Here is a 17,890-nt window from a genome sequence, read left to right on the forward strand (position 1 = left end):
GGCAATTAATTGTCAGATAAGTTAGGGAAGCTGTGTTGACCGTTTTCTGAAATGCATGAACATTTCACACATTCAATCATCAGAAAATCATAAGAATATGGTAAGTAACTCCTTTTCATGACCACAACTGTTGGATTTAAGAGAACACCAGAACTGTAACAATAAAGTAACTTATGCCCCTGAAAATCCTAAAGTTGAAATATGCACAGGGCAATATCTTGTATTGTAAAAAAAAATCAAATATAAAATATTTGGACTGACAGGCCAATGGATGCATGAAAAGATAAACCTAATGCATTCTTACATCAAGATGTATATTTTTGAAAATTAAATCAACTCATTTATGACAAAGATGAAGCTGAGAAATGAATGGAAAAGCTGAATGTTCCCACTCTTGTCTTTTGAACCCTAAAGTGTGACCTTACTCATAAGTGTGGCAACCCATTTTTAGCTCACCTGAGCGCAATATGCTCATGGTGAGCTTTTGTGATTGCCTTTTGTCCGTCGTGCGCTGTCAACATTTGCCTTGTTAACTCTCTAGAGGCCACATTTATTTCCAATCTTCATGAAATTCAGTCAGAAGATTGACCTCAATGGTATCTTGGATGAGTTCGAAAATGGTCATGTTTGCTTGAAAAACATGGCTGCCAAAGGGGCGGGGCATTTTTCCTTATATGGCTATAGTAAAATCTTGTTAACACTCTAGAGGCCACATTTATTGTCTGATCTTTATGAAACTTGATCAGAAGATTCATCTCAATAATATCTTGGACGAGTTAAAAAATGATGCCGGTTGGTTGAAAAACATGGCCCCCAGGGGGCGGGGCATTTTTCCTTACATGACTTTAGTAAAACCTTGTTAACACTCTAGAGGCCACATTTATTTTCCGATCTTTATGAAACTTGGTCAGAAGAGTTGTCGCAATAATATCTAGTTTTCTCTGGTGAGCGACTTTGGGCCTTTCAGGCCCTCTTGTTTTTCATACAACGGTTCTGGGCGAGTCTCTCCGGCTGCCCCCATGTTTGGCCCATCTGCTAGCATCTGCATCCAGGTCTGGGCGCCAGGTGTTTCCAGGCCGCCCTCTCTTCCTTTTCCCTTGGAGGGCTGCATGTGAGAGATTGCCTTGTATTTGATGCAGGCTCTCGAAGGGTGTGACCTATCCACTGCCAACGTCTCTGAAGGATGTCTTCTTAAACTTGCTGCTGCTTTGTTCTTCTCCATAATTCTTCGTTGTAGATCTTGTCTGGCTAGCTGATCTTGAGGATCTTCCTGAGGCAGGTGTAGATAAAGACCTGTATTTTCTTTATGGTGTTGACTGGTTCTCCTCCATAGAGGATTTGTGGCTTCACCATGGTATTGAAGAGCCTAATCTTGGTGGTGATGCCAATTTCGCTTGATCCCCAGATGTTCTTCAGCTGATGGAAGGCTGCTCGTGATTTACCGATGCGGGCTCTGACATCTGCATCCATTCCTCCCTGGTTGTCCAGAATGCTGCCGAGATAGGTGAAGCTGTCCACCTCCTCCAGCGCCTCGCCTTGGACTGTGATGGGTGTGTTGTTGGATGCGTTGGTCCTAAACACCTTGCTCTTCCCTTTGTGGATGGTGAGGCCCAGTCTAGCTGAGTTGTCCGCTACAATGTTTGTCTTTTCCTGCATCTGTTGTTGGGTGTGGGAGAGAAGAGCCAAATCATCGGCAAAATCAAGTCTTCCAACTGTTTCCAGAGTGTCCACTGAATTCCATTCCGCTTCTGCTCCGTCGAAGTCTTCATAACCAAGTCTAGTCTATGGCTAGCAGGAACGAGAAAGGTGAGAGTAAGCAGGCTTGCCTCACACGGGTTCTCACTTTATAGGCATCTGTGAGCTTTCTGCCATGAACGATTTTGCAGGTCATTCCATCATAAGACTTCCTGATGATGTTGGTGATCTTTCCTGGCACTCTGTCTCAGAAGTCTCCAGAGGGACTCCCGGTCAACACTGTCGAACGCCTTTTCATAATTAATAAAGTTGACATACAACAGCAAATTCCACTCCAGGGATTGTTCCAGAATGATGCGCAGGTTTGCGATCTGATCTGTGCACGATCTCTCATTTCGGAAGCCTCCTTGTTGGTCACGGATATGCGTGTCTATTGCGTCTTTCATTAAGTTCAGCAGGATGCCATTAAACACCTTTCCTTGGATAGACAACAGCGTGATTCCTCAGTAGTTGGAGCAGGAGCTGAGGTCACCTTTCTTGGGAAGCTTGATGAGGTAACCCTCTTTCTACTCTGTTGGAATTTCTTCTTCTTTCCATATCTTGCTTAAGAGTGGGTGCAGTACATGTATCTCCACACTGGTCTCCACGTCTACCTTGAGCACTTCTGCCGGTATGCTGTCAGGTCCAGCAGATTTGCCAATTTTCAATTGCTTGATGGCGCTGCTGATCTCTTCCTTTGTGGGAGAGCAGCACTGGATTTGCAGACTTCCGGTGGGTTCGCAGCAGAAAGACTGTTGAGTAGCTCCTGGAAGTACTCAATCCATCTCTTCTTCTGCCCATCGTCATCTGTAATTACTACTCCATTTTGTCCCTTACCGGCCTCTCTGGCTTGGCAAACTTTCCTGCTAATCTCATGGTGATCGAGTACAGATCTTAAGTTCTGTTCTGATAGACTGCCTCTTCTGCCTCTGTTGTAAGAGTCTCTAATGAGTTCCGCTTGTTTTCTCTAATACTTCACTTGACGCTCCTATTTGCTTCGGTGTACTCGTCTTGTGCTTTCCCTTTTGCAGCTTGTGTTCTGCCGTTGGTTACGCTTGCCTTCTTTTCTCGTCTTTCCGCAACTTTCTGAAGCGTCTCTGCTGATATCCACTCCTTGTGGGTGTAAGACTTGGAGCCCAGTACTTCTTGGCATGTTGGAGTCACTGCTTCTTTCACCTTCTGCCACTTCTCCTCTATTGTCTCTTCTTCAAGCAGCTCCTCTAGGACCTGGAACTTGTTGGAGTGAGTGACCTTGCACTCTCCTTGCTTCCAGGTGTCTTTCAGTGCGGCATTGTTGTAACGTTGGCGTTGGCTGGGCCCCCCTGTCCAACTCTTCTTCAGCTTTAGTTTCAATCGGGCAACAAGGAGATGATGGTCCGAAGCCACGTACATCTTGAAGAGAGGGACGAAACTTCCTTGTGATGACTTCTTCCATTCCAACAAAAACAACATATCTGACATTTTTCTTGACAAAACAACAACCCTCTGTATAAAATCATGTTTCGGTTATACATACATTTTATTTTAGTGAATATGAGAATGTGTCAATTAAAAGCACAGTTCCAATTACAAAACAAATCTATGATGACTTCTTCCATTCCAACAAAAACGACATATCTGCGCCTGGCTGAAATTCCTCAGGAGTTTTTCCTCTGAAATAAACCGGAACAATAAGAAAGCATCACTTTGAAGTTTTATATAAGGAATTTACCACACATTGGAGGCACGCTGTTGGTATGTTGGTCAGATTGTATACAATTTTATTAGTCTGTCCAGAAAACTTAAACCACATTTCTCATGAGATTTACTTGAAAAATGTCATTCAACATTAAGTATAGATTCTAAGGGTACTTTTCATCCACAGTGATCCACAAATTTCTGAGTTATTTTCAGCCACAAAGCCTTGTGTGGGTATAAGTCATGTAAGTAACATAACTCAAGTGTATGTTATTGCCAAATTAAACAAAAAACATTGATCCTGTTCAGCAGTTGTAATGATATTTTATCTTAAAATTTTACTAATACATGTACCACAAAACTATCAATAGGGGACAAATAATCCTGAAACTAGATGTTTGCTGGAAAATATGCAAAGCTCAACAGCAGGGATGCTCTAATACCATTTTTATTGACTTTGAGAGACCTTTAAGGTCTGGACAGGGCATTTGGTGAACCACGTCCTTTTTAAATATGACCAGCGGACTCCTAACATTGCACATCTGTGGAACCTTATTTCAAAATAGCCTGCTAGATAATGAATGTACAGTCCAGACAAGCTGATTTATAAAATTATGCCTTGCACCTGTAAGTGTGATCTTGACCTTGGAGCGAAGGTCACAAATGTTACACATACTAGTATGACATGCAGTCTCAACATGGTGAGAATTTGTTGCAATTAACTTACAAAAATGCTTTTTGATGTATGTAACAGTCTAAACAAGCTGAGCCAAGACATATACACACTAAAACTTTGTGACAACTATATCTAGCTTACATCCCATGATGGCTAAACAAAAACAAGAGCACCGCATAACGGGTGCCACGCTCGGCTACTGGTGCAGTTTTGAATAAATGAAAGCTTGTCAAAAATTTTTTTTTTTTAGAGGTCACATTGACCTTGACCTAGTGACCCAAAAATGGGTGTGGCGTGTAGAACTCATCAAGGTGCATCTAAATATGAAATTTCAAAGTTGTAGGTGTAAGCACTTTGATTTAAGAGCCAATGTTCAAAACCTTTACAAAATGTTAAGGTTTTAGCACGATGCGGACGGCGGACGACGAGCCGGCTATGACAAACGCCGAGCTAATGACTGGGATTCAAATATGAGTCTCGCCCTTGGCAAACAGAGCTTAATGCATGTTTGTTACGTTTTTGTTAGAATTGCTTGTGCAGACTGAGAGATTTTCTTTAAACTCAAAATTGCATAAAATTGGCTAGCAAAGGCTAACCTGCGATAACACTTTACGCTAATCCATTCAGCCCTGCTTTCCCAGATTGTGTCTCATATCTTTTTCAATGCTTTGTACCTGATAAACAATCTGGCATCATTTTTCCCACACAGCGTCGCTTTGTCACCCTCAACATGTAGGATGCATCCTTCTCTGATAGCCTGAAAACAATGTATATTATTGCAGTAAGAGTTAAAGCAGCTTATACATATTTGTGCATGAACCATTAAATAGTTTACACTCTAAAAAGTATAGTTTATTATTGCTTTTCAATTATTTACAGGGCAGCTTAATTAAAGATAACCTACATCCCTGGTGATCATTCTTTTTGTTTTTCCAGTAGGACCTTTCTTTACCTTTGTGCTTGCATGACCACCTCATGCTTTTTGCACCTTGCCTAATTGTTATTAAAATTTCATACAAGAGGTCCATAAATGTCCGGAAGCACTCACCTGAGTTCACGGACCGCAAAGGTTAAAGACACGACTTGGTGATCCAGATTTTGACCTCATATGACCAAGATTCAAACATGGTTTCCATTTTGTCAAGATAAACATTCTGACATAGTTTCATTAGGAATAAGACATGAATGTGTCCCCAAGAGTGGTAACAATATTTTTTTTTAAAGATATCCTAGTGACCTAGTTTGTAGACACGCATGACCCAGATATGAAACTCAGCCTATATATTGTCAAGATAAACATTCTGTCCAAATTTCATCAAGATTGAGTCATAAATGTAGCTTCTTGAGTGGTAACAAGGTTTTTATAATATTTGACCTTGTGACCTAGTTTTTGGATGCATGTGACCCATACTTAAACTTGATTGAGCAAGATTGAGTCATATAGGTAGATGGTAGAGTGGTAAAAATGTTTTCTAAGATTTGACCAGGTGACCTTGTATTTAAATGCATGACTGGGACCAAGTATAGAACTCGGCCAATATAATTCCAGTCCAGATTTACATCCTGACCAACATAAGATGAAATATGTTGCACAATGCATAATGTAGGACATTTAATGCTCACGTGGGCATAAGATGCAAGTTTCATAAAAATCTTGTAATGGGCACCGATGATATATATGCAGACAAAAAATGCGGACTTGAACATTCAACCTTCAAGTACGACCTGACTTTGATTTGGCATGACTGGCTTATGCCTTCCTTGCATCGTTTAACTTTTATTTTAATAAGAAAAAACTTTTAGCAAAAATTCATGTACATGTATTTTCTTTAAAGAATCTTTAATGGAGAAGCCATGAACAAATGACAGAAATAGAAGCTTGAAAGATAAATTGTGACCTTGACGTTGAGCTGGATTAAAATTTTCCTGCTTTCTTTCAATAACCAGCAAAATGCACAAGAGATATAGAGCAGACACAAAATATATGCTTGAAAAATAAATCTCTTCAGCTTGAAGAGTCACCTTCATCTTGAGCCAGCATGACTTGCTCATGTTTTCAGAACATTGTTTAAATGACCTTATAATTTGATGCAAGTTTTATGATAATACTTCAAAAGGTATGGCATATAAAGCCTGAGGAGACTAAAAATGTGATGAACAAACCAGACAATGGTCATTCTTACAATATTTTCTGTCACTATGAAAATTGTTTATGTAAATAAAACCCTTAAATAAAAACAGAACACAAGTTGACAAAAAATATATCAATTTAAGTTATGAATGCCCTCAAAATATTTTCTTACAGGAAAAAAGAGGACATTTATTCTGCACTTCCTCCCTATGTACTCTGTAAATACATGTATCATGTGTTTTAATTTTTATTTGCTCAATTCTAATGGCTTGATACAAATTACAGGACAGCAGGTCTCAAATACTTATTAAAGAGTTAAGGTCCTTGTATTCAGCACTTGCTTTAATTGTTATCAGCCCTAATAGACGGTATTAATAAATTTTCTTCATTTTTATATGAGCTTTACTCTAAACAAGTATATGGAGAAGTGCAGATATATTCTACAATAATAAGATTGAGCCTCATTCTAGAAAAACTGGGCATAATGTTTGTGCGTAAAGTGTCATCTCAGATTCTGAACAGGCTTATCAGGGACGCTTTGTTGGCTTTAATGGAATTTTGCTGATAGCCTATGCAGACTACACAGGCTTATCTGGGACGACACTTTATCTACATGCATATAGCCCAGTGGGCCCAGAACAAGGCTCATATAATAAGTGAAAAAAGAACAAGGCTCATATAATACGTGACACATAAAACAAGGCTCATACAATAAGTGAAAAAAGAACAAGGCTCATATAATAAGTGAAAAAAAAAAACAAGGCTCATATAATAAGTGAAAAAAGAACAAGGCTCATATAATAAGTGAAAAAAGCCTGCTATTATCTTTACATTCCATGACTTACCAAAACAGGTGGTGCATCTTCGTATTCATGGAACTGAGTGATACGCTGTTCCCTTGTCTCCTGTAGGGGAACAAAACATTGGCACAATTGGGAATTTGCAAGTGTGTGAATCTAGATTCTGATTTGAAACTTGTAAATACCAGGAAATTAATTTATAAACACAGCTAATGAAACAAACTATTACACTTGTGAACAGCAGTGCGCAGGACAAACCACCTTTGACAAACAAATGTGGTTTTGGGGTCAAGCAAAAACTGCGTTAAATTCACAGAGATTTATCTACAGTGAAACCATTTATTTTCGTCAGCACAAAATTGTGTTATTTAAAAAAACAAAAACCTTTTTGCCTGCATTTAAATTAACCAATTTCTGATTTTGAAAAAAATAATGTGTCCGTGAATGTCTGATTTGTTTGTAAAACATTTCCCACAAATTGTGGGAAAAGGGGAGAGGACTCTTGGGAGTCACTTGCAGGAGTTGGGGCCTGTTTGTAACATGCCAATTAACTAGTATTTTGTTAACAGGTGATAGTAATGGACCCTTATTAATGTATGCCACTGACAAGTTCGTTGTTAAGCAGATTAGTGGGACTGAATAACTGTTAACAAGTGTTTGAAACAACGAAGCCGATTGCCAATTGGTCTTATTCAATCACACATTGTCATCTTTTAATTTCATTAATTGTCTTTGATCTGGATCTGCTGTGTGATGGTTGCATAATGTGCAACACCCCTGAAAAACACAATACATGTACACACAATGGGTAATAAAGTTTTTAACAATTAGGGCTAATCATCACTATTCTATCTAAACAAAGTCAAGGCATTTGATAAAGATTTACTACCTTCCCGTATTACAGCAATGGATTTATTTTACGGTAATTCAGCATTATGACGGATAATAATGGTTTCACAGTAATCTGTTTAAGTTATAACATAAACCCTGTTATCATTATCAAATGACTTATGTTTTAAAATACTGAGCCTGCCAGCCTGGTATGATTTTTGCAATTGTCCTGTCCCTTACGTACCCCTAACTATTGCGCCATCTTACCCCCATGTGTTTACTGTTTTGTCCCCTTTTACCCCCATGCTCTTGCTGTTTGCCCTGTCCCCTTATTATCATCTGTCTTCTTCTTAATACCCCCAAGTGTTAACTGTTTTGTCCCCTACTTACCCCCATGTGCTTGCTGCTTGTCCCCTACTTAAACCCATGTGCTTGCTGTTTGTCCCCTTCTTACCTCCATGTGTTTGCTGTTTTTTCCCATCTTACCCAATGTGCTTTCTGTTTGTCCCCTTCTTACCCTCATGTGCTTGCTGTTTGTCCCCTACATATCCCCATGTGCGTGTTGTTTGTCCCCTACTTATCGCCATGTGCCTGTTGTTTGTCCCCTACTTACCCCCATGTGTTTACTGTTTTGTCCCCTACTTACCCCCATGTGCTTGCTGTTGGGGTCCGGGTCCTGGTAGTGAGGGTTGATGTTGAAGGACACAAGCCCCAGGGCCTGGAAAGAGGGTGGGAACACGATGGGCATGTCGTTGGTGGTGTTGATGCTCACTGTGGCCACGTTTGTCCCAGCGCTGGAGCCAATGTAAGGGACACCTTCCTCCAAGACACGCTGTCTGATGATTTCTATGACCTTCTCATCATACAGAGTTTTCAGCAGTCGAAAGGTGTTACCTCCTCCTGAAAGTTAATCAACTCATATTTCCTGATATGAACTGTTTGCACTATGGCTGCTTTAAAAAATACCAGCCAGACTGTGTTTTTGTTTTTGGTCCTCTGTTGGAGGGCAATTTTGCATTTTGTTAAAATTTGCAAATACAAATTAATTAACTACGAAATTAATGTGTTTTTTTTTTCGATCAATTATTACTACATGTATTTATAATGCATGGTTTAAATGGTCTGTTCCTCTTTTTTCATGTTTTGTTGATTGAACAAAATAGAATATACGTGAAACTGATAGATGGTCCCTTGCTTCACAAAGTCAAGCTAAAAAGCCACATGATTCAATCTGCATATCAAAAAGTTATCAAAGCATCCTGACAACTTTTATTAATTATTCTTTTGAGTTCTGAATTTTTTATTTAATGACAGCGAGAAACATTGTAAATAAATTGTAACCATAACAACAGAAACATTCTTAATTATGCGTTGGTTTATTTGAAATTTTCTATATTAATTTTTAATGATTTACTCATATTTTAAAAGTGTTGTTTATTACCGGTAACATTATATTTTAATGTCTGTAAAATTATTTTACTTTCTTCTTTTTTTTGAATTTCTGACTTATGGTTAAATAATTTTAAATTTGTCAATCGGTACAAAATGAGCTGAATTATTTTTTCATATCAAATATTTATTTGGCCCGGATTGTCATGTGAACAAGTGAGTTTGAGGGTTACAAGGAAACCCTTAATTATGAATGCGCATTTCTTTTTAAGTGTTTTTAATTGTTCATATATGTAGTAAATTCCACTTACCTATGAAAATGGCTTCTGCTTGCTTTACTGCATCAACAGCATTTGGTTTTTCGTGAATGCTTTCCAATCCATAACCTGTCAGCAGAACATGACGTTTCATTTATCATTCGGCACAACAAAAAGGATGCAATAAAATCGAGGTGATTACGGCATCATTATGCACAAAAAAAAAACGCAGACAACTTTGCAAAATAATAACATTTATTTTAATTTCAGGCTTAATAAGGGCGCCTTGTTGGGTAATACACAAACTAAACGTATGAAATATACCATAACGATACAAATTAGGAGTAAAATAACTTTTTCTTGCATAAAGTTCTTATTGGAATAATACAAGTATGATCAGGAAGTGGTCAAATATATATTGAACTGCTGTAAATACATATGAATGTAGAAGTAGTAGTAAAACGTTGTGAATAAAATAAAAATTAAAATAATGGAATTTAATTGGAACAATAAATTTCATTTTTTCAAGTTCATTTGAACCATCAACAAATGTATATACGTACCCATTTCTGTGTAAGCCTTTCTGGCACTAGAGGCATAGTTGTCACGATCATGCAAGGCATATGGGATAAACAACACTGTCTTCACTTGGCTGAAATGTACACAATACAGCTTTTTATAATACCATTGATCAATCAACTTATTAATAATTTTAAATGTGTACTTTTTATCTCAGCCTGTCAAAGTCTTAGAGATGATCTGTTCGACACCATTTTTGGAATACCTTTCATATGTTGCTAAATTCATTGGAACAATATTGCCTGTAAAAAAAGAATCTCACTACTGTTCATAAAACCCTACTATCACCAACAAATAGTCAAAAAGAATCACAATTAACACTTGAGTTGGTAACAAAAGGTTTTGCATTCAATCAGAATTCCAAACAATTGAGTAAACAATTGAACAAAAAGTTGTTACACTAGGGAAAAGTTTCATGAAAAAAGACCACTTATGATCAAAAGTTGAAAATCAACTAAAAAGGAAACGCATATTAATTGTTTAATGTCATGTTATTAACAATACACTTTGGAATCTACAAGATCTACTGAACAGTAAATTAAAGTTGCAAAGTTTTCATTGCAGGAAATATTGGGCAAGTAGAGGTGTTTTGGATTTTGTGCTGTGTTATTATGTTCTCGAGCGATACACTATAAATCTATTAAACCTTTCCCAGCATGCTGTCTATAGATAGGAAATCATTAACCTCTTTATAATGTCAATTTTGCACGTAGTTATATGTAATAAACAGCTGCTAAACAGAAAGTAACAAAAACTAGCTCCTTTGTTAGGCTCTAAGCCATCTTACTCTGATAAAAAATCTTTTATCGCATCTTTGCAGTGTTCTAGGTATCCACTTCCATGCAAAGTTGAGTTAGATATCAACAACAACCGTCTCATTTTTTAACTTATGCTCGTTTCATTTAATTCTTAGCCAAAGTCCAAAGTTTACTTTTGACAACAGTTCCCGCACTTATAATTAACCGGAACTAGAATTCAGAGGTTAACTAGCACTAAATCCTATCTTAAGTTTTAATTATAACCCTAAATTATTAGTTAAAAACACGAGCAATTCTGAACATAAAACATGTTTTAAGTACAATTTTAAATTAATGAGCTGTAAATATATGAAAGAAAAATTATATTTGTTGAGTATTTTTCAAAATGGATTCGAATCGTACAAATTTACGTTCACTAAACTTTGACTCAGTTATTCCCCTTGATAACTTTTCAGACGCGCCAAGTTTTGAAATGAAAATGTTGACAAATAAAATTTAACGGCAACATGTTTTTGGTAAATTGATAGCCTACTTGTTGAGGAAGGTAATTAAACTTTGATCTTGATCATGTCTCATCACAAATTATTCGCCATTAGTGTTTGAATGACTGATAACAATTATTATGTGGCAATATTGAATTCACAGTTATACTTTTTTGGTCCTTATTATAATAAAAGAAGTTATTGAACTTTTCTTTGTCTTAAGGTAAAAATAGTAGCATGTAGTAATCAGTACAGTATCATATACATTTTTTACACCATGTACAGTTTTTACACTGTTTCTCAAAATATCGGCTCTTCTGATTGATTGCTAAGGTTTGTTACTATGCGCATGCTCTTTTTCTAAAAAATAGTTTCTTATTGTAAAAACAAAATCCTTGTTCATGTTTCTCTTTAATAAAAATTCTACAAAAACTACTTATACAAAATTTGATAAACCTTCTAATAACAGCGATTTTCCTCCTTCTTCATAAAGTACCGGTAAACGGCACTTTCCCAATTACGAAAATAATACAAATTTCCCAATTGCTGTGATTAAATTTCCAATTAAAGGATTAAAAAAAAAAAAAAAAAAAAAAAAAAAATTTTTTTTTTTTTTTTAAGCAACAGTTAGTTTCCCTTTGCAGCTCTATAGCTTGAACCTAGGTGTATATAATATTGACAGCTTGAAAACACTAGGTTGTCAATTTTAAAGTATTTGGGAGCAAAAAATAAAATACACCAATTCCCCAATTTGAGGTTTTCACGACTCGATTTTTCCCAATTTTGATGTTTTAACGACTCGATTTTTCCCAATTGGACCGGTACGGGTACTTTTCCCTATTGGACAAGGAAAATCGCTGAATAACACAAACCAACACTATTATATGTTATAATATGGACCTCAAATAAACATGACCTATTTTCAAATGAAAACTGGAAATCATGAGAAATATCGTTGTAATAGTCATCAATAAACAACAAATTTGTCAAATGAATTAAAACTACTAAAAATTGAAAAACTTTTACTGTCCAGCACTTTTTGAGGGGTTTTCATCAAAGGCACAATATAATGAGGAGGGCCAATACTATGAGAATAAGGGATAAGCAGTGATAATTTTTCATGTGCGTTTTGCGTTATTTGGGCATTAAAATTACAAAAAGCACATGAGACAAAAATATCTGCGTCTAAAAAAGCGCATTGATTCTCAAAAAAGACAAAATCTGAAAGACATTTATCAATACTTAACACAGCTCGAATTTTTCCGCATTTTTTCAGAACGCAAAAGATGATTTTTACTGTAATGCCAGCTATATGTGTACTACGTTATACTACATTATTCGTATCTGCATTTCATACTGGTTCTCTGCTTGGTGCATGAAAATAAGGTTGAATAAGATCACCGCATGCACCAACCATGCCAAAATTAGAATTTTAAGCATACAACATTAAAACGGCATGCTGCTTTATCAGACCACATTACTGCTACTCAAGCACCCCAGCTTAAATCCAACTTTGTAGCATGCAAGGAAAAAACATCCTTGCTTTGAATAATTTGAAAACCAAAAAATCTCATTATTTTTGGAAAAAGCTCATTGTTTCAGCACATGTGCACTTTAAAAACTCATTGGTTAAAATGAAAAAATATCACTGGATAAGGCAAAAAAAAAGGTCTGTTTCTGGTCTCCTTGGAAAAAAAACAGGGTTGGTAGGTAGGGATTTTTTTTCCGGGTACTAGAATGGAAGGCTACTTAAGCTTATAATAAGAAATACATGTATATATATGCTTTTTATTGCTTGAAATGACATCTTATAAGAACCATAATGAAGGATTTTTTTGTTCTTTTAATTTTTTATTTTTTTTTGGCAACCCCAATAAAAAGTTGAGGGCCGGTGCCGTTCGGGAGACACGGTTGGGCAACAGGAAACGGACTTTTTTTTTTTGCCTAACTTAAATGCATATTATTACAATTGGAACCAACTGTCAGTGTTTTTTTTCACCTATAGGGGAATGGTGGCGGGACCCGTCCAAAGGGGAAAAAGGCATCGTTTTTTAGGAAAAGGAGAAAATTAAAAAATTCACTCTTTTATATGTTATGATATCATGAATTATATGAATGCACATGTATGTATGAATGTAATATTCACAGATGAATGTCTCTATCCTTTTTATACGCCCGTCTATGACGGGACGTATTATGGTATACCCCGCGTCCGTCTGTCCGTCCGTCCGTCTGTTAATGTCGTACGCTACGTCAAATATCCTTTGACAGATTTTCTTCAAATTTTAACACAATCTTAATATTGATAAACCCTGATCTCCTTTCGTTTTTGACGGAATTCTGAATTGTCGTTCCAGAGTTATGGGACTTTGTTCGTCAAAATTTCGTGATTTCATTGAATGTCCTACTGTAGCTCAAATATCCTTCGATGGATTTTTTTCAAATTTCAACACAATCTTAATATTGATAAACCCTGATCCCCTTTCGTTTTTGACGGAATTCTGAATTGTCGTTCCAGAGTTATGGGACTTTGTTCGTCAAAATTTCGTGATTTCATTGAATGTCCTACTGTAGCTCAAATATCCTTCGATGGATTTTTTTCAAATTTCAACACAATCTTAATATTGATAAACCCTGATCCCCTTTCGTTTTTGACGGAATTCTGAATTGTCGTTCCAGAGTTATGGGACTTTGTTCGTCAAAATTTCGTGATTTCATTGAATGTCCTACTGTACCTCAAATATCCTTCGATGGATTTTTTTTTTTTTTTTTAGTATCCCTGAAAAATTGAACAAGGTGAGCTTTTTTCTATTCCGATTGTACACTACCACTTACCCATCTACATTTCTCTTTTATTATTGGTCAAAATATCTATAACAGGTTTACTTCAACTCCATATCCTCTAAAGAAATGCATACATATACTAAAAAAAAGATATGGTATGAATGTCAAGGAGACGGCGCTCCATGCTCATGTACTTATAAAATAAACCATGTATTCAAATACAAATAAACTGAAGTAAAAAAATGATTCAAAGGGTTATTTATTACCTTACTACTTCATTGGCGAACGACGGGCGTATCATGCGCTCATGGCGCAGCTGTTTATTCTTAAATATATATCAATGATTTTTTCAACATAATAAGTTACAGACAGTTCAGCCTTCATTCAGTCTTAGTTTTCTAGCCATTTTTAGTCAAATTGGGACTTTTTAAATCGATAAAATGGCAAATTTGAGCATTTTTTATCAATAAAATGGACCAAATTGGAATGTTTTTATCAACAAATATATTAACACAATATAGATACATCAGGCCTTTTCCTCGGGAAAAAAATGCAATTCATGTGCATGAAAAGTCCACTGATTTGGGAAAAACTAATTGAATATAACTCTTTATATAAATAATTCAAAATCATCATATGAAATAAATTTGAGATATAATAGATAAAAAAAAACTTCTGGAGGGGATTTTTTCTAAAAAAATTGGGGAAAATATATACTCTTTCTTGAGGGGAATGGGACCGAATATCATCCCTGAAATTGCCAAAAACACTGACTGTCAAATCACTCAGCTAAGTATTCCATGATTGACTATCCCTTCTATGCACTGGCTTGTTATATGTTCCACTTAACACAATCACAGAATATATTATATTAATTATTTTCATTGTTTGCAGAATGCAAAATAGAGAAGACACAGTAGAAATGTCAGATGTAGAAAGTCACATCTCCATGGTCAGTCTCAATGGTGAAGAATGGCATGAACAGGTATGGAAGACAAAGGCAACCAATTCTTGTTGTTGCATGGTTATTTATTCAAGGAAACTTTGCCTGGCTTACAAAATATTTTATATACATTCTTAGTAATAACTCATCCTTTAACTTATACATGTACACAACAACAGGTAACTGAAAATTTCATTTAGTTCAAACTTTTAAATGCATTGCTTCAAAAATATGATGAAATCATCAACTTATAAAAAAAACTTTGTAACCACTTATTAATTTTTTTAACTTCTGTGTTATTCTTAATGCTTTGAAGCTGAGTGTACAGGGATGGACACAAACTTTTTACAATTGGTTGCCCACACGGGCAACCATATTTAGAATTTTGGTTGCCCAGCTGAAGACTTACAGGGCCCTCAATCTATCAATATGCGGCCGAATTTCGAAAAGTATACTTTTTCCCCTTTTGGGGGGAAAAATTCCCCCTGAAATTAAAATAAAAAAAATCTTTTTTAATAAGATGTGTCTCATGATTATTATATCTCAATTCTATTTAAATTTAATCTTGTCAAACATACTAAATTATGAAAAAAGAAATGAATATAGTGCAAACATGTACAAATGTAATAATGAGAGAGTATAAGTAAAAAAATCCCCCCATAAGCAAAACGTTGCGAAAAATTCCCCCTCATGAGGGTAGCGACCCACTTCCCCTAAAATGGATTGAGGGCCCTGACTAACTAGCACAGTACCATGTACATGTCGTGTCATGTGTATCAAATACTTTCTTTAAATGTTCTGTGTATTATGCCTTATTACGAGTCTTAATTGAACCATTTCCTAGGCCTTAATGAATGTATATTATTTAAGGAATTATTGATCCACAGAAGCCAATTTTTAAATGTTTTATTGCACTGAAATCAAGCTTTTAAAAGCTAGAATGTCTATCTGTAGTATCGGCCCTCTTAATGAATACATACACATTTTGGAAGTGAACAAAAACACGCATGTGTTATATGTCATTCTATAGTTAAATGTGTATTCTTAGACATATCAACAAAAACTTCATTTAAATCGGTAAATACTGGCTAGACTTAGCTCCCTGTAGTAATTTGTTTCATGTACCAGCCCTATTGTAGTAGCGGCCCTTCAGATTGGTTGTTATATAAGATTTGTTACTATGCGCATGGGCTTGTTCGAAAAAAAGTAACTTAATGGAAAAACAAAACTCTTGCTCATGTTGTTCTTAAAATATTTTTAAATTTTATCAAAAATAAGCAGCATAAAAAACATTTGATGAAGCTACTATTAATCCATAAACAGACTAACATAATTGTGTGTTATGTATAGCATCTCCCTGGAATAAATATCGCCTACTTTTCAACAAACAACGGAAAAATCATGAGGATGACCGTGGTAATAGTCAATTAGTCATGGATTCATAAATTACAACTTCTAAAAAATTGAAAAATATTCACTTTCCAGCACTTTTTGAAGGTTTTTTGTTAAAGGCATGATACTATGAGGAGGACTGATACTATGAGAGTAAGGGATAGTTGCGTGGCCAGACTACCAACATTTGAAACTGAGTTGCCCAGGCCAAAATCTATTGGCCCCGGACTCACTGGCAACCACTAATTTCCATCCTTTGTGTATCATAAGGGTAATTGTATGATGCCTTTTGGTAGTAATTTAAACATAAGTGTGCGTTTATACAATTGCCATAATCAGGCATAGTCAAACATATAAACTGTTTTCTTCAAATTATCTTGTATAAGAAAGCATTTAATATGAACTTGCTGGCATTTGTTGTCAAGTTGATGTAAAGTATAAAAGGATACATCAGTAAACGTGTTAACATTTGTTTTAAGGGTGTTTTTCTATCGTCTTGTGTAAGGCTGCATTATTTTAAATGTTTGTTTTCTTCAAATTTCTTGTGTTAGGAGCCATCCAGTAAGCGTGAAAGACGGGCGTCTCTTGCAGCGTCGTTGACAAGGCTCATCATAAAAGGGGGCAATGCACCCCTTAAGAAGGCTTCAGGTATATTGTAATAATGATTATGAATGGATCATAGAAGGCTTCAGTTATGTTGTATTAATGATTATGAATGGATCATAGAAGGCTTCAGTTATGTTGTATTAATGATTATGAATGGATCATAGAAGGCTTCAGTTATGTTGTATTAATGATTATGAATGGATCATAGAAGGCTTCAGTTATGTTGTAATAATGATTATGAATGGATCATAGAAGGCTTCAGTTATGTTGTATTAATGATTATGAATGGATCATAGAAGGCTTCAGTTATGTTGTATTAATGATTATGAATGGATCATAGAAGGCTTCAGTTATGTTGTATTAATGATTATGAATGAGTAATTTTTAAAAGTAACAAAGAGGCCCATTAAAAGGCTTCATGTCAGTACTTGTATTGTATTTGACAAGGGTGTCAAAAAAGGTGGCAAAGCTCCCTATAAAATCAAATGCAGGTCAGTATAATCTATGGGTTAGTCCTCGTATAAGGTGACCATGCACCTAAAATAAGAAGACTAAGTCTTCAGGTAGGCAATGTCCATGCATATGATAAATTGTGGTTATGGTTCATTAGTTTGTTCTCTTAGATTTGTTGGAATGTCTCTCCTGATAATGTCTGAGGAGTTTCATTTTTATGCCCCCGGATTGAAAGATCGGGGGTATATTGTTTTTGGTCTGTCTGTCTGTCTGTCTGTCTGTCTGTCTGTCTGTCAGTCAATATTGTCTGTCTCTTTTCAATATTGAATAACTTTTGTAATATTGAAGATAGCAACTTGATATGTGGCATGCATGTGTATCTAATGGAACTGCACATT

The 17,890-nt window shown here is 35.9% G+C and overlaps 2 protein-coding genes across 8 annotated transcripts in view; one reads left to right on the forward strand and one right to left on the reverse strand.

Annotated features, from left to right (window-relative positions):
- Nucleotides 1-3,234: 3,234 nt before the first annotated feature.
- Nucleotides 3,235-11,042, reverse strand: LOC127863931 (alpha-aspartyl dipeptidase-like). The gene is made up of 7 exons (XM_052403616.1): nucleotides 10,862-11,042; nucleotides 10,059-10,147; nucleotides 9,550-9,624; nucleotides 8,496-8,749; nucleotides 7,064-7,123; nucleotides 4,762-4,844; nucleotides 3,235-3,386 (listed from the first exon to the last, which is right to left on the reverse strand). The coding sequence occupies exons 1-7, from the start codon at nucleotides 10,951-10,953 to the stop codon at nucleotides 3,314-3,316; spliced, it is 726 nt and encodes a 241-aa protein (XP_052259576.1). The 5' UTR covers nucleotides 10,954-11,042; the 3' UTR covers nucleotides 3,235-3,313.
- A 237-nt stretch (nucleotides 11,043-11,279) lies between these two features.
- The window catches only part of LOC127863930 (transmembrane channel-like protein 1), a 47,007-nt gene continuing 40,396 nt past the window's right edge, over nucleotides 11,280-17,890 (forward strand). For 6 of the 7 annotated variants that reach the window (XR_008041265.1, XR_008041267.1, XR_008041268.1 and 3 more), the window contains exons 1-3: nucleotides 11,302-11,376; nucleotides 14,993-15,083; nucleotides 16,985-17,081. Coding sequence is in view for 3 of the 7 variants with exons in the window: in XM_052403614.1 (XP_052259574.1) it covers nucleotides 14,994-15,083; nucleotides 16,985-17,081 (187 nt within the window). In the remaining 4 variants the exon portion in view is untranslated. Of the gene's footprint in view, nucleotides 11,377-14,992; nucleotides 15,084-16,984; nucleotides 17,082-17,890 lie in introns of all 7 variants that reach the window. The other variant, XM_052403613.1, reaches the window with a different exon arrangement.

Source organism: Dreissena polymorpha, unplaced genomic scaffold (genome assembly GCF_020536995.1).
Source record: "Dreissena polymorpha isolate Duluth1 unplaced genomic scaffold, UMN_Dpol_1.0 chrUn061, whole genome shotgun sequence".
Classification (NCBI taxonomy): Eukaryota; Metazoa; Mollusca; class Bivalvia; order Myida; family Dreissenidae; genus Dreissena; species Dreissena polymorpha.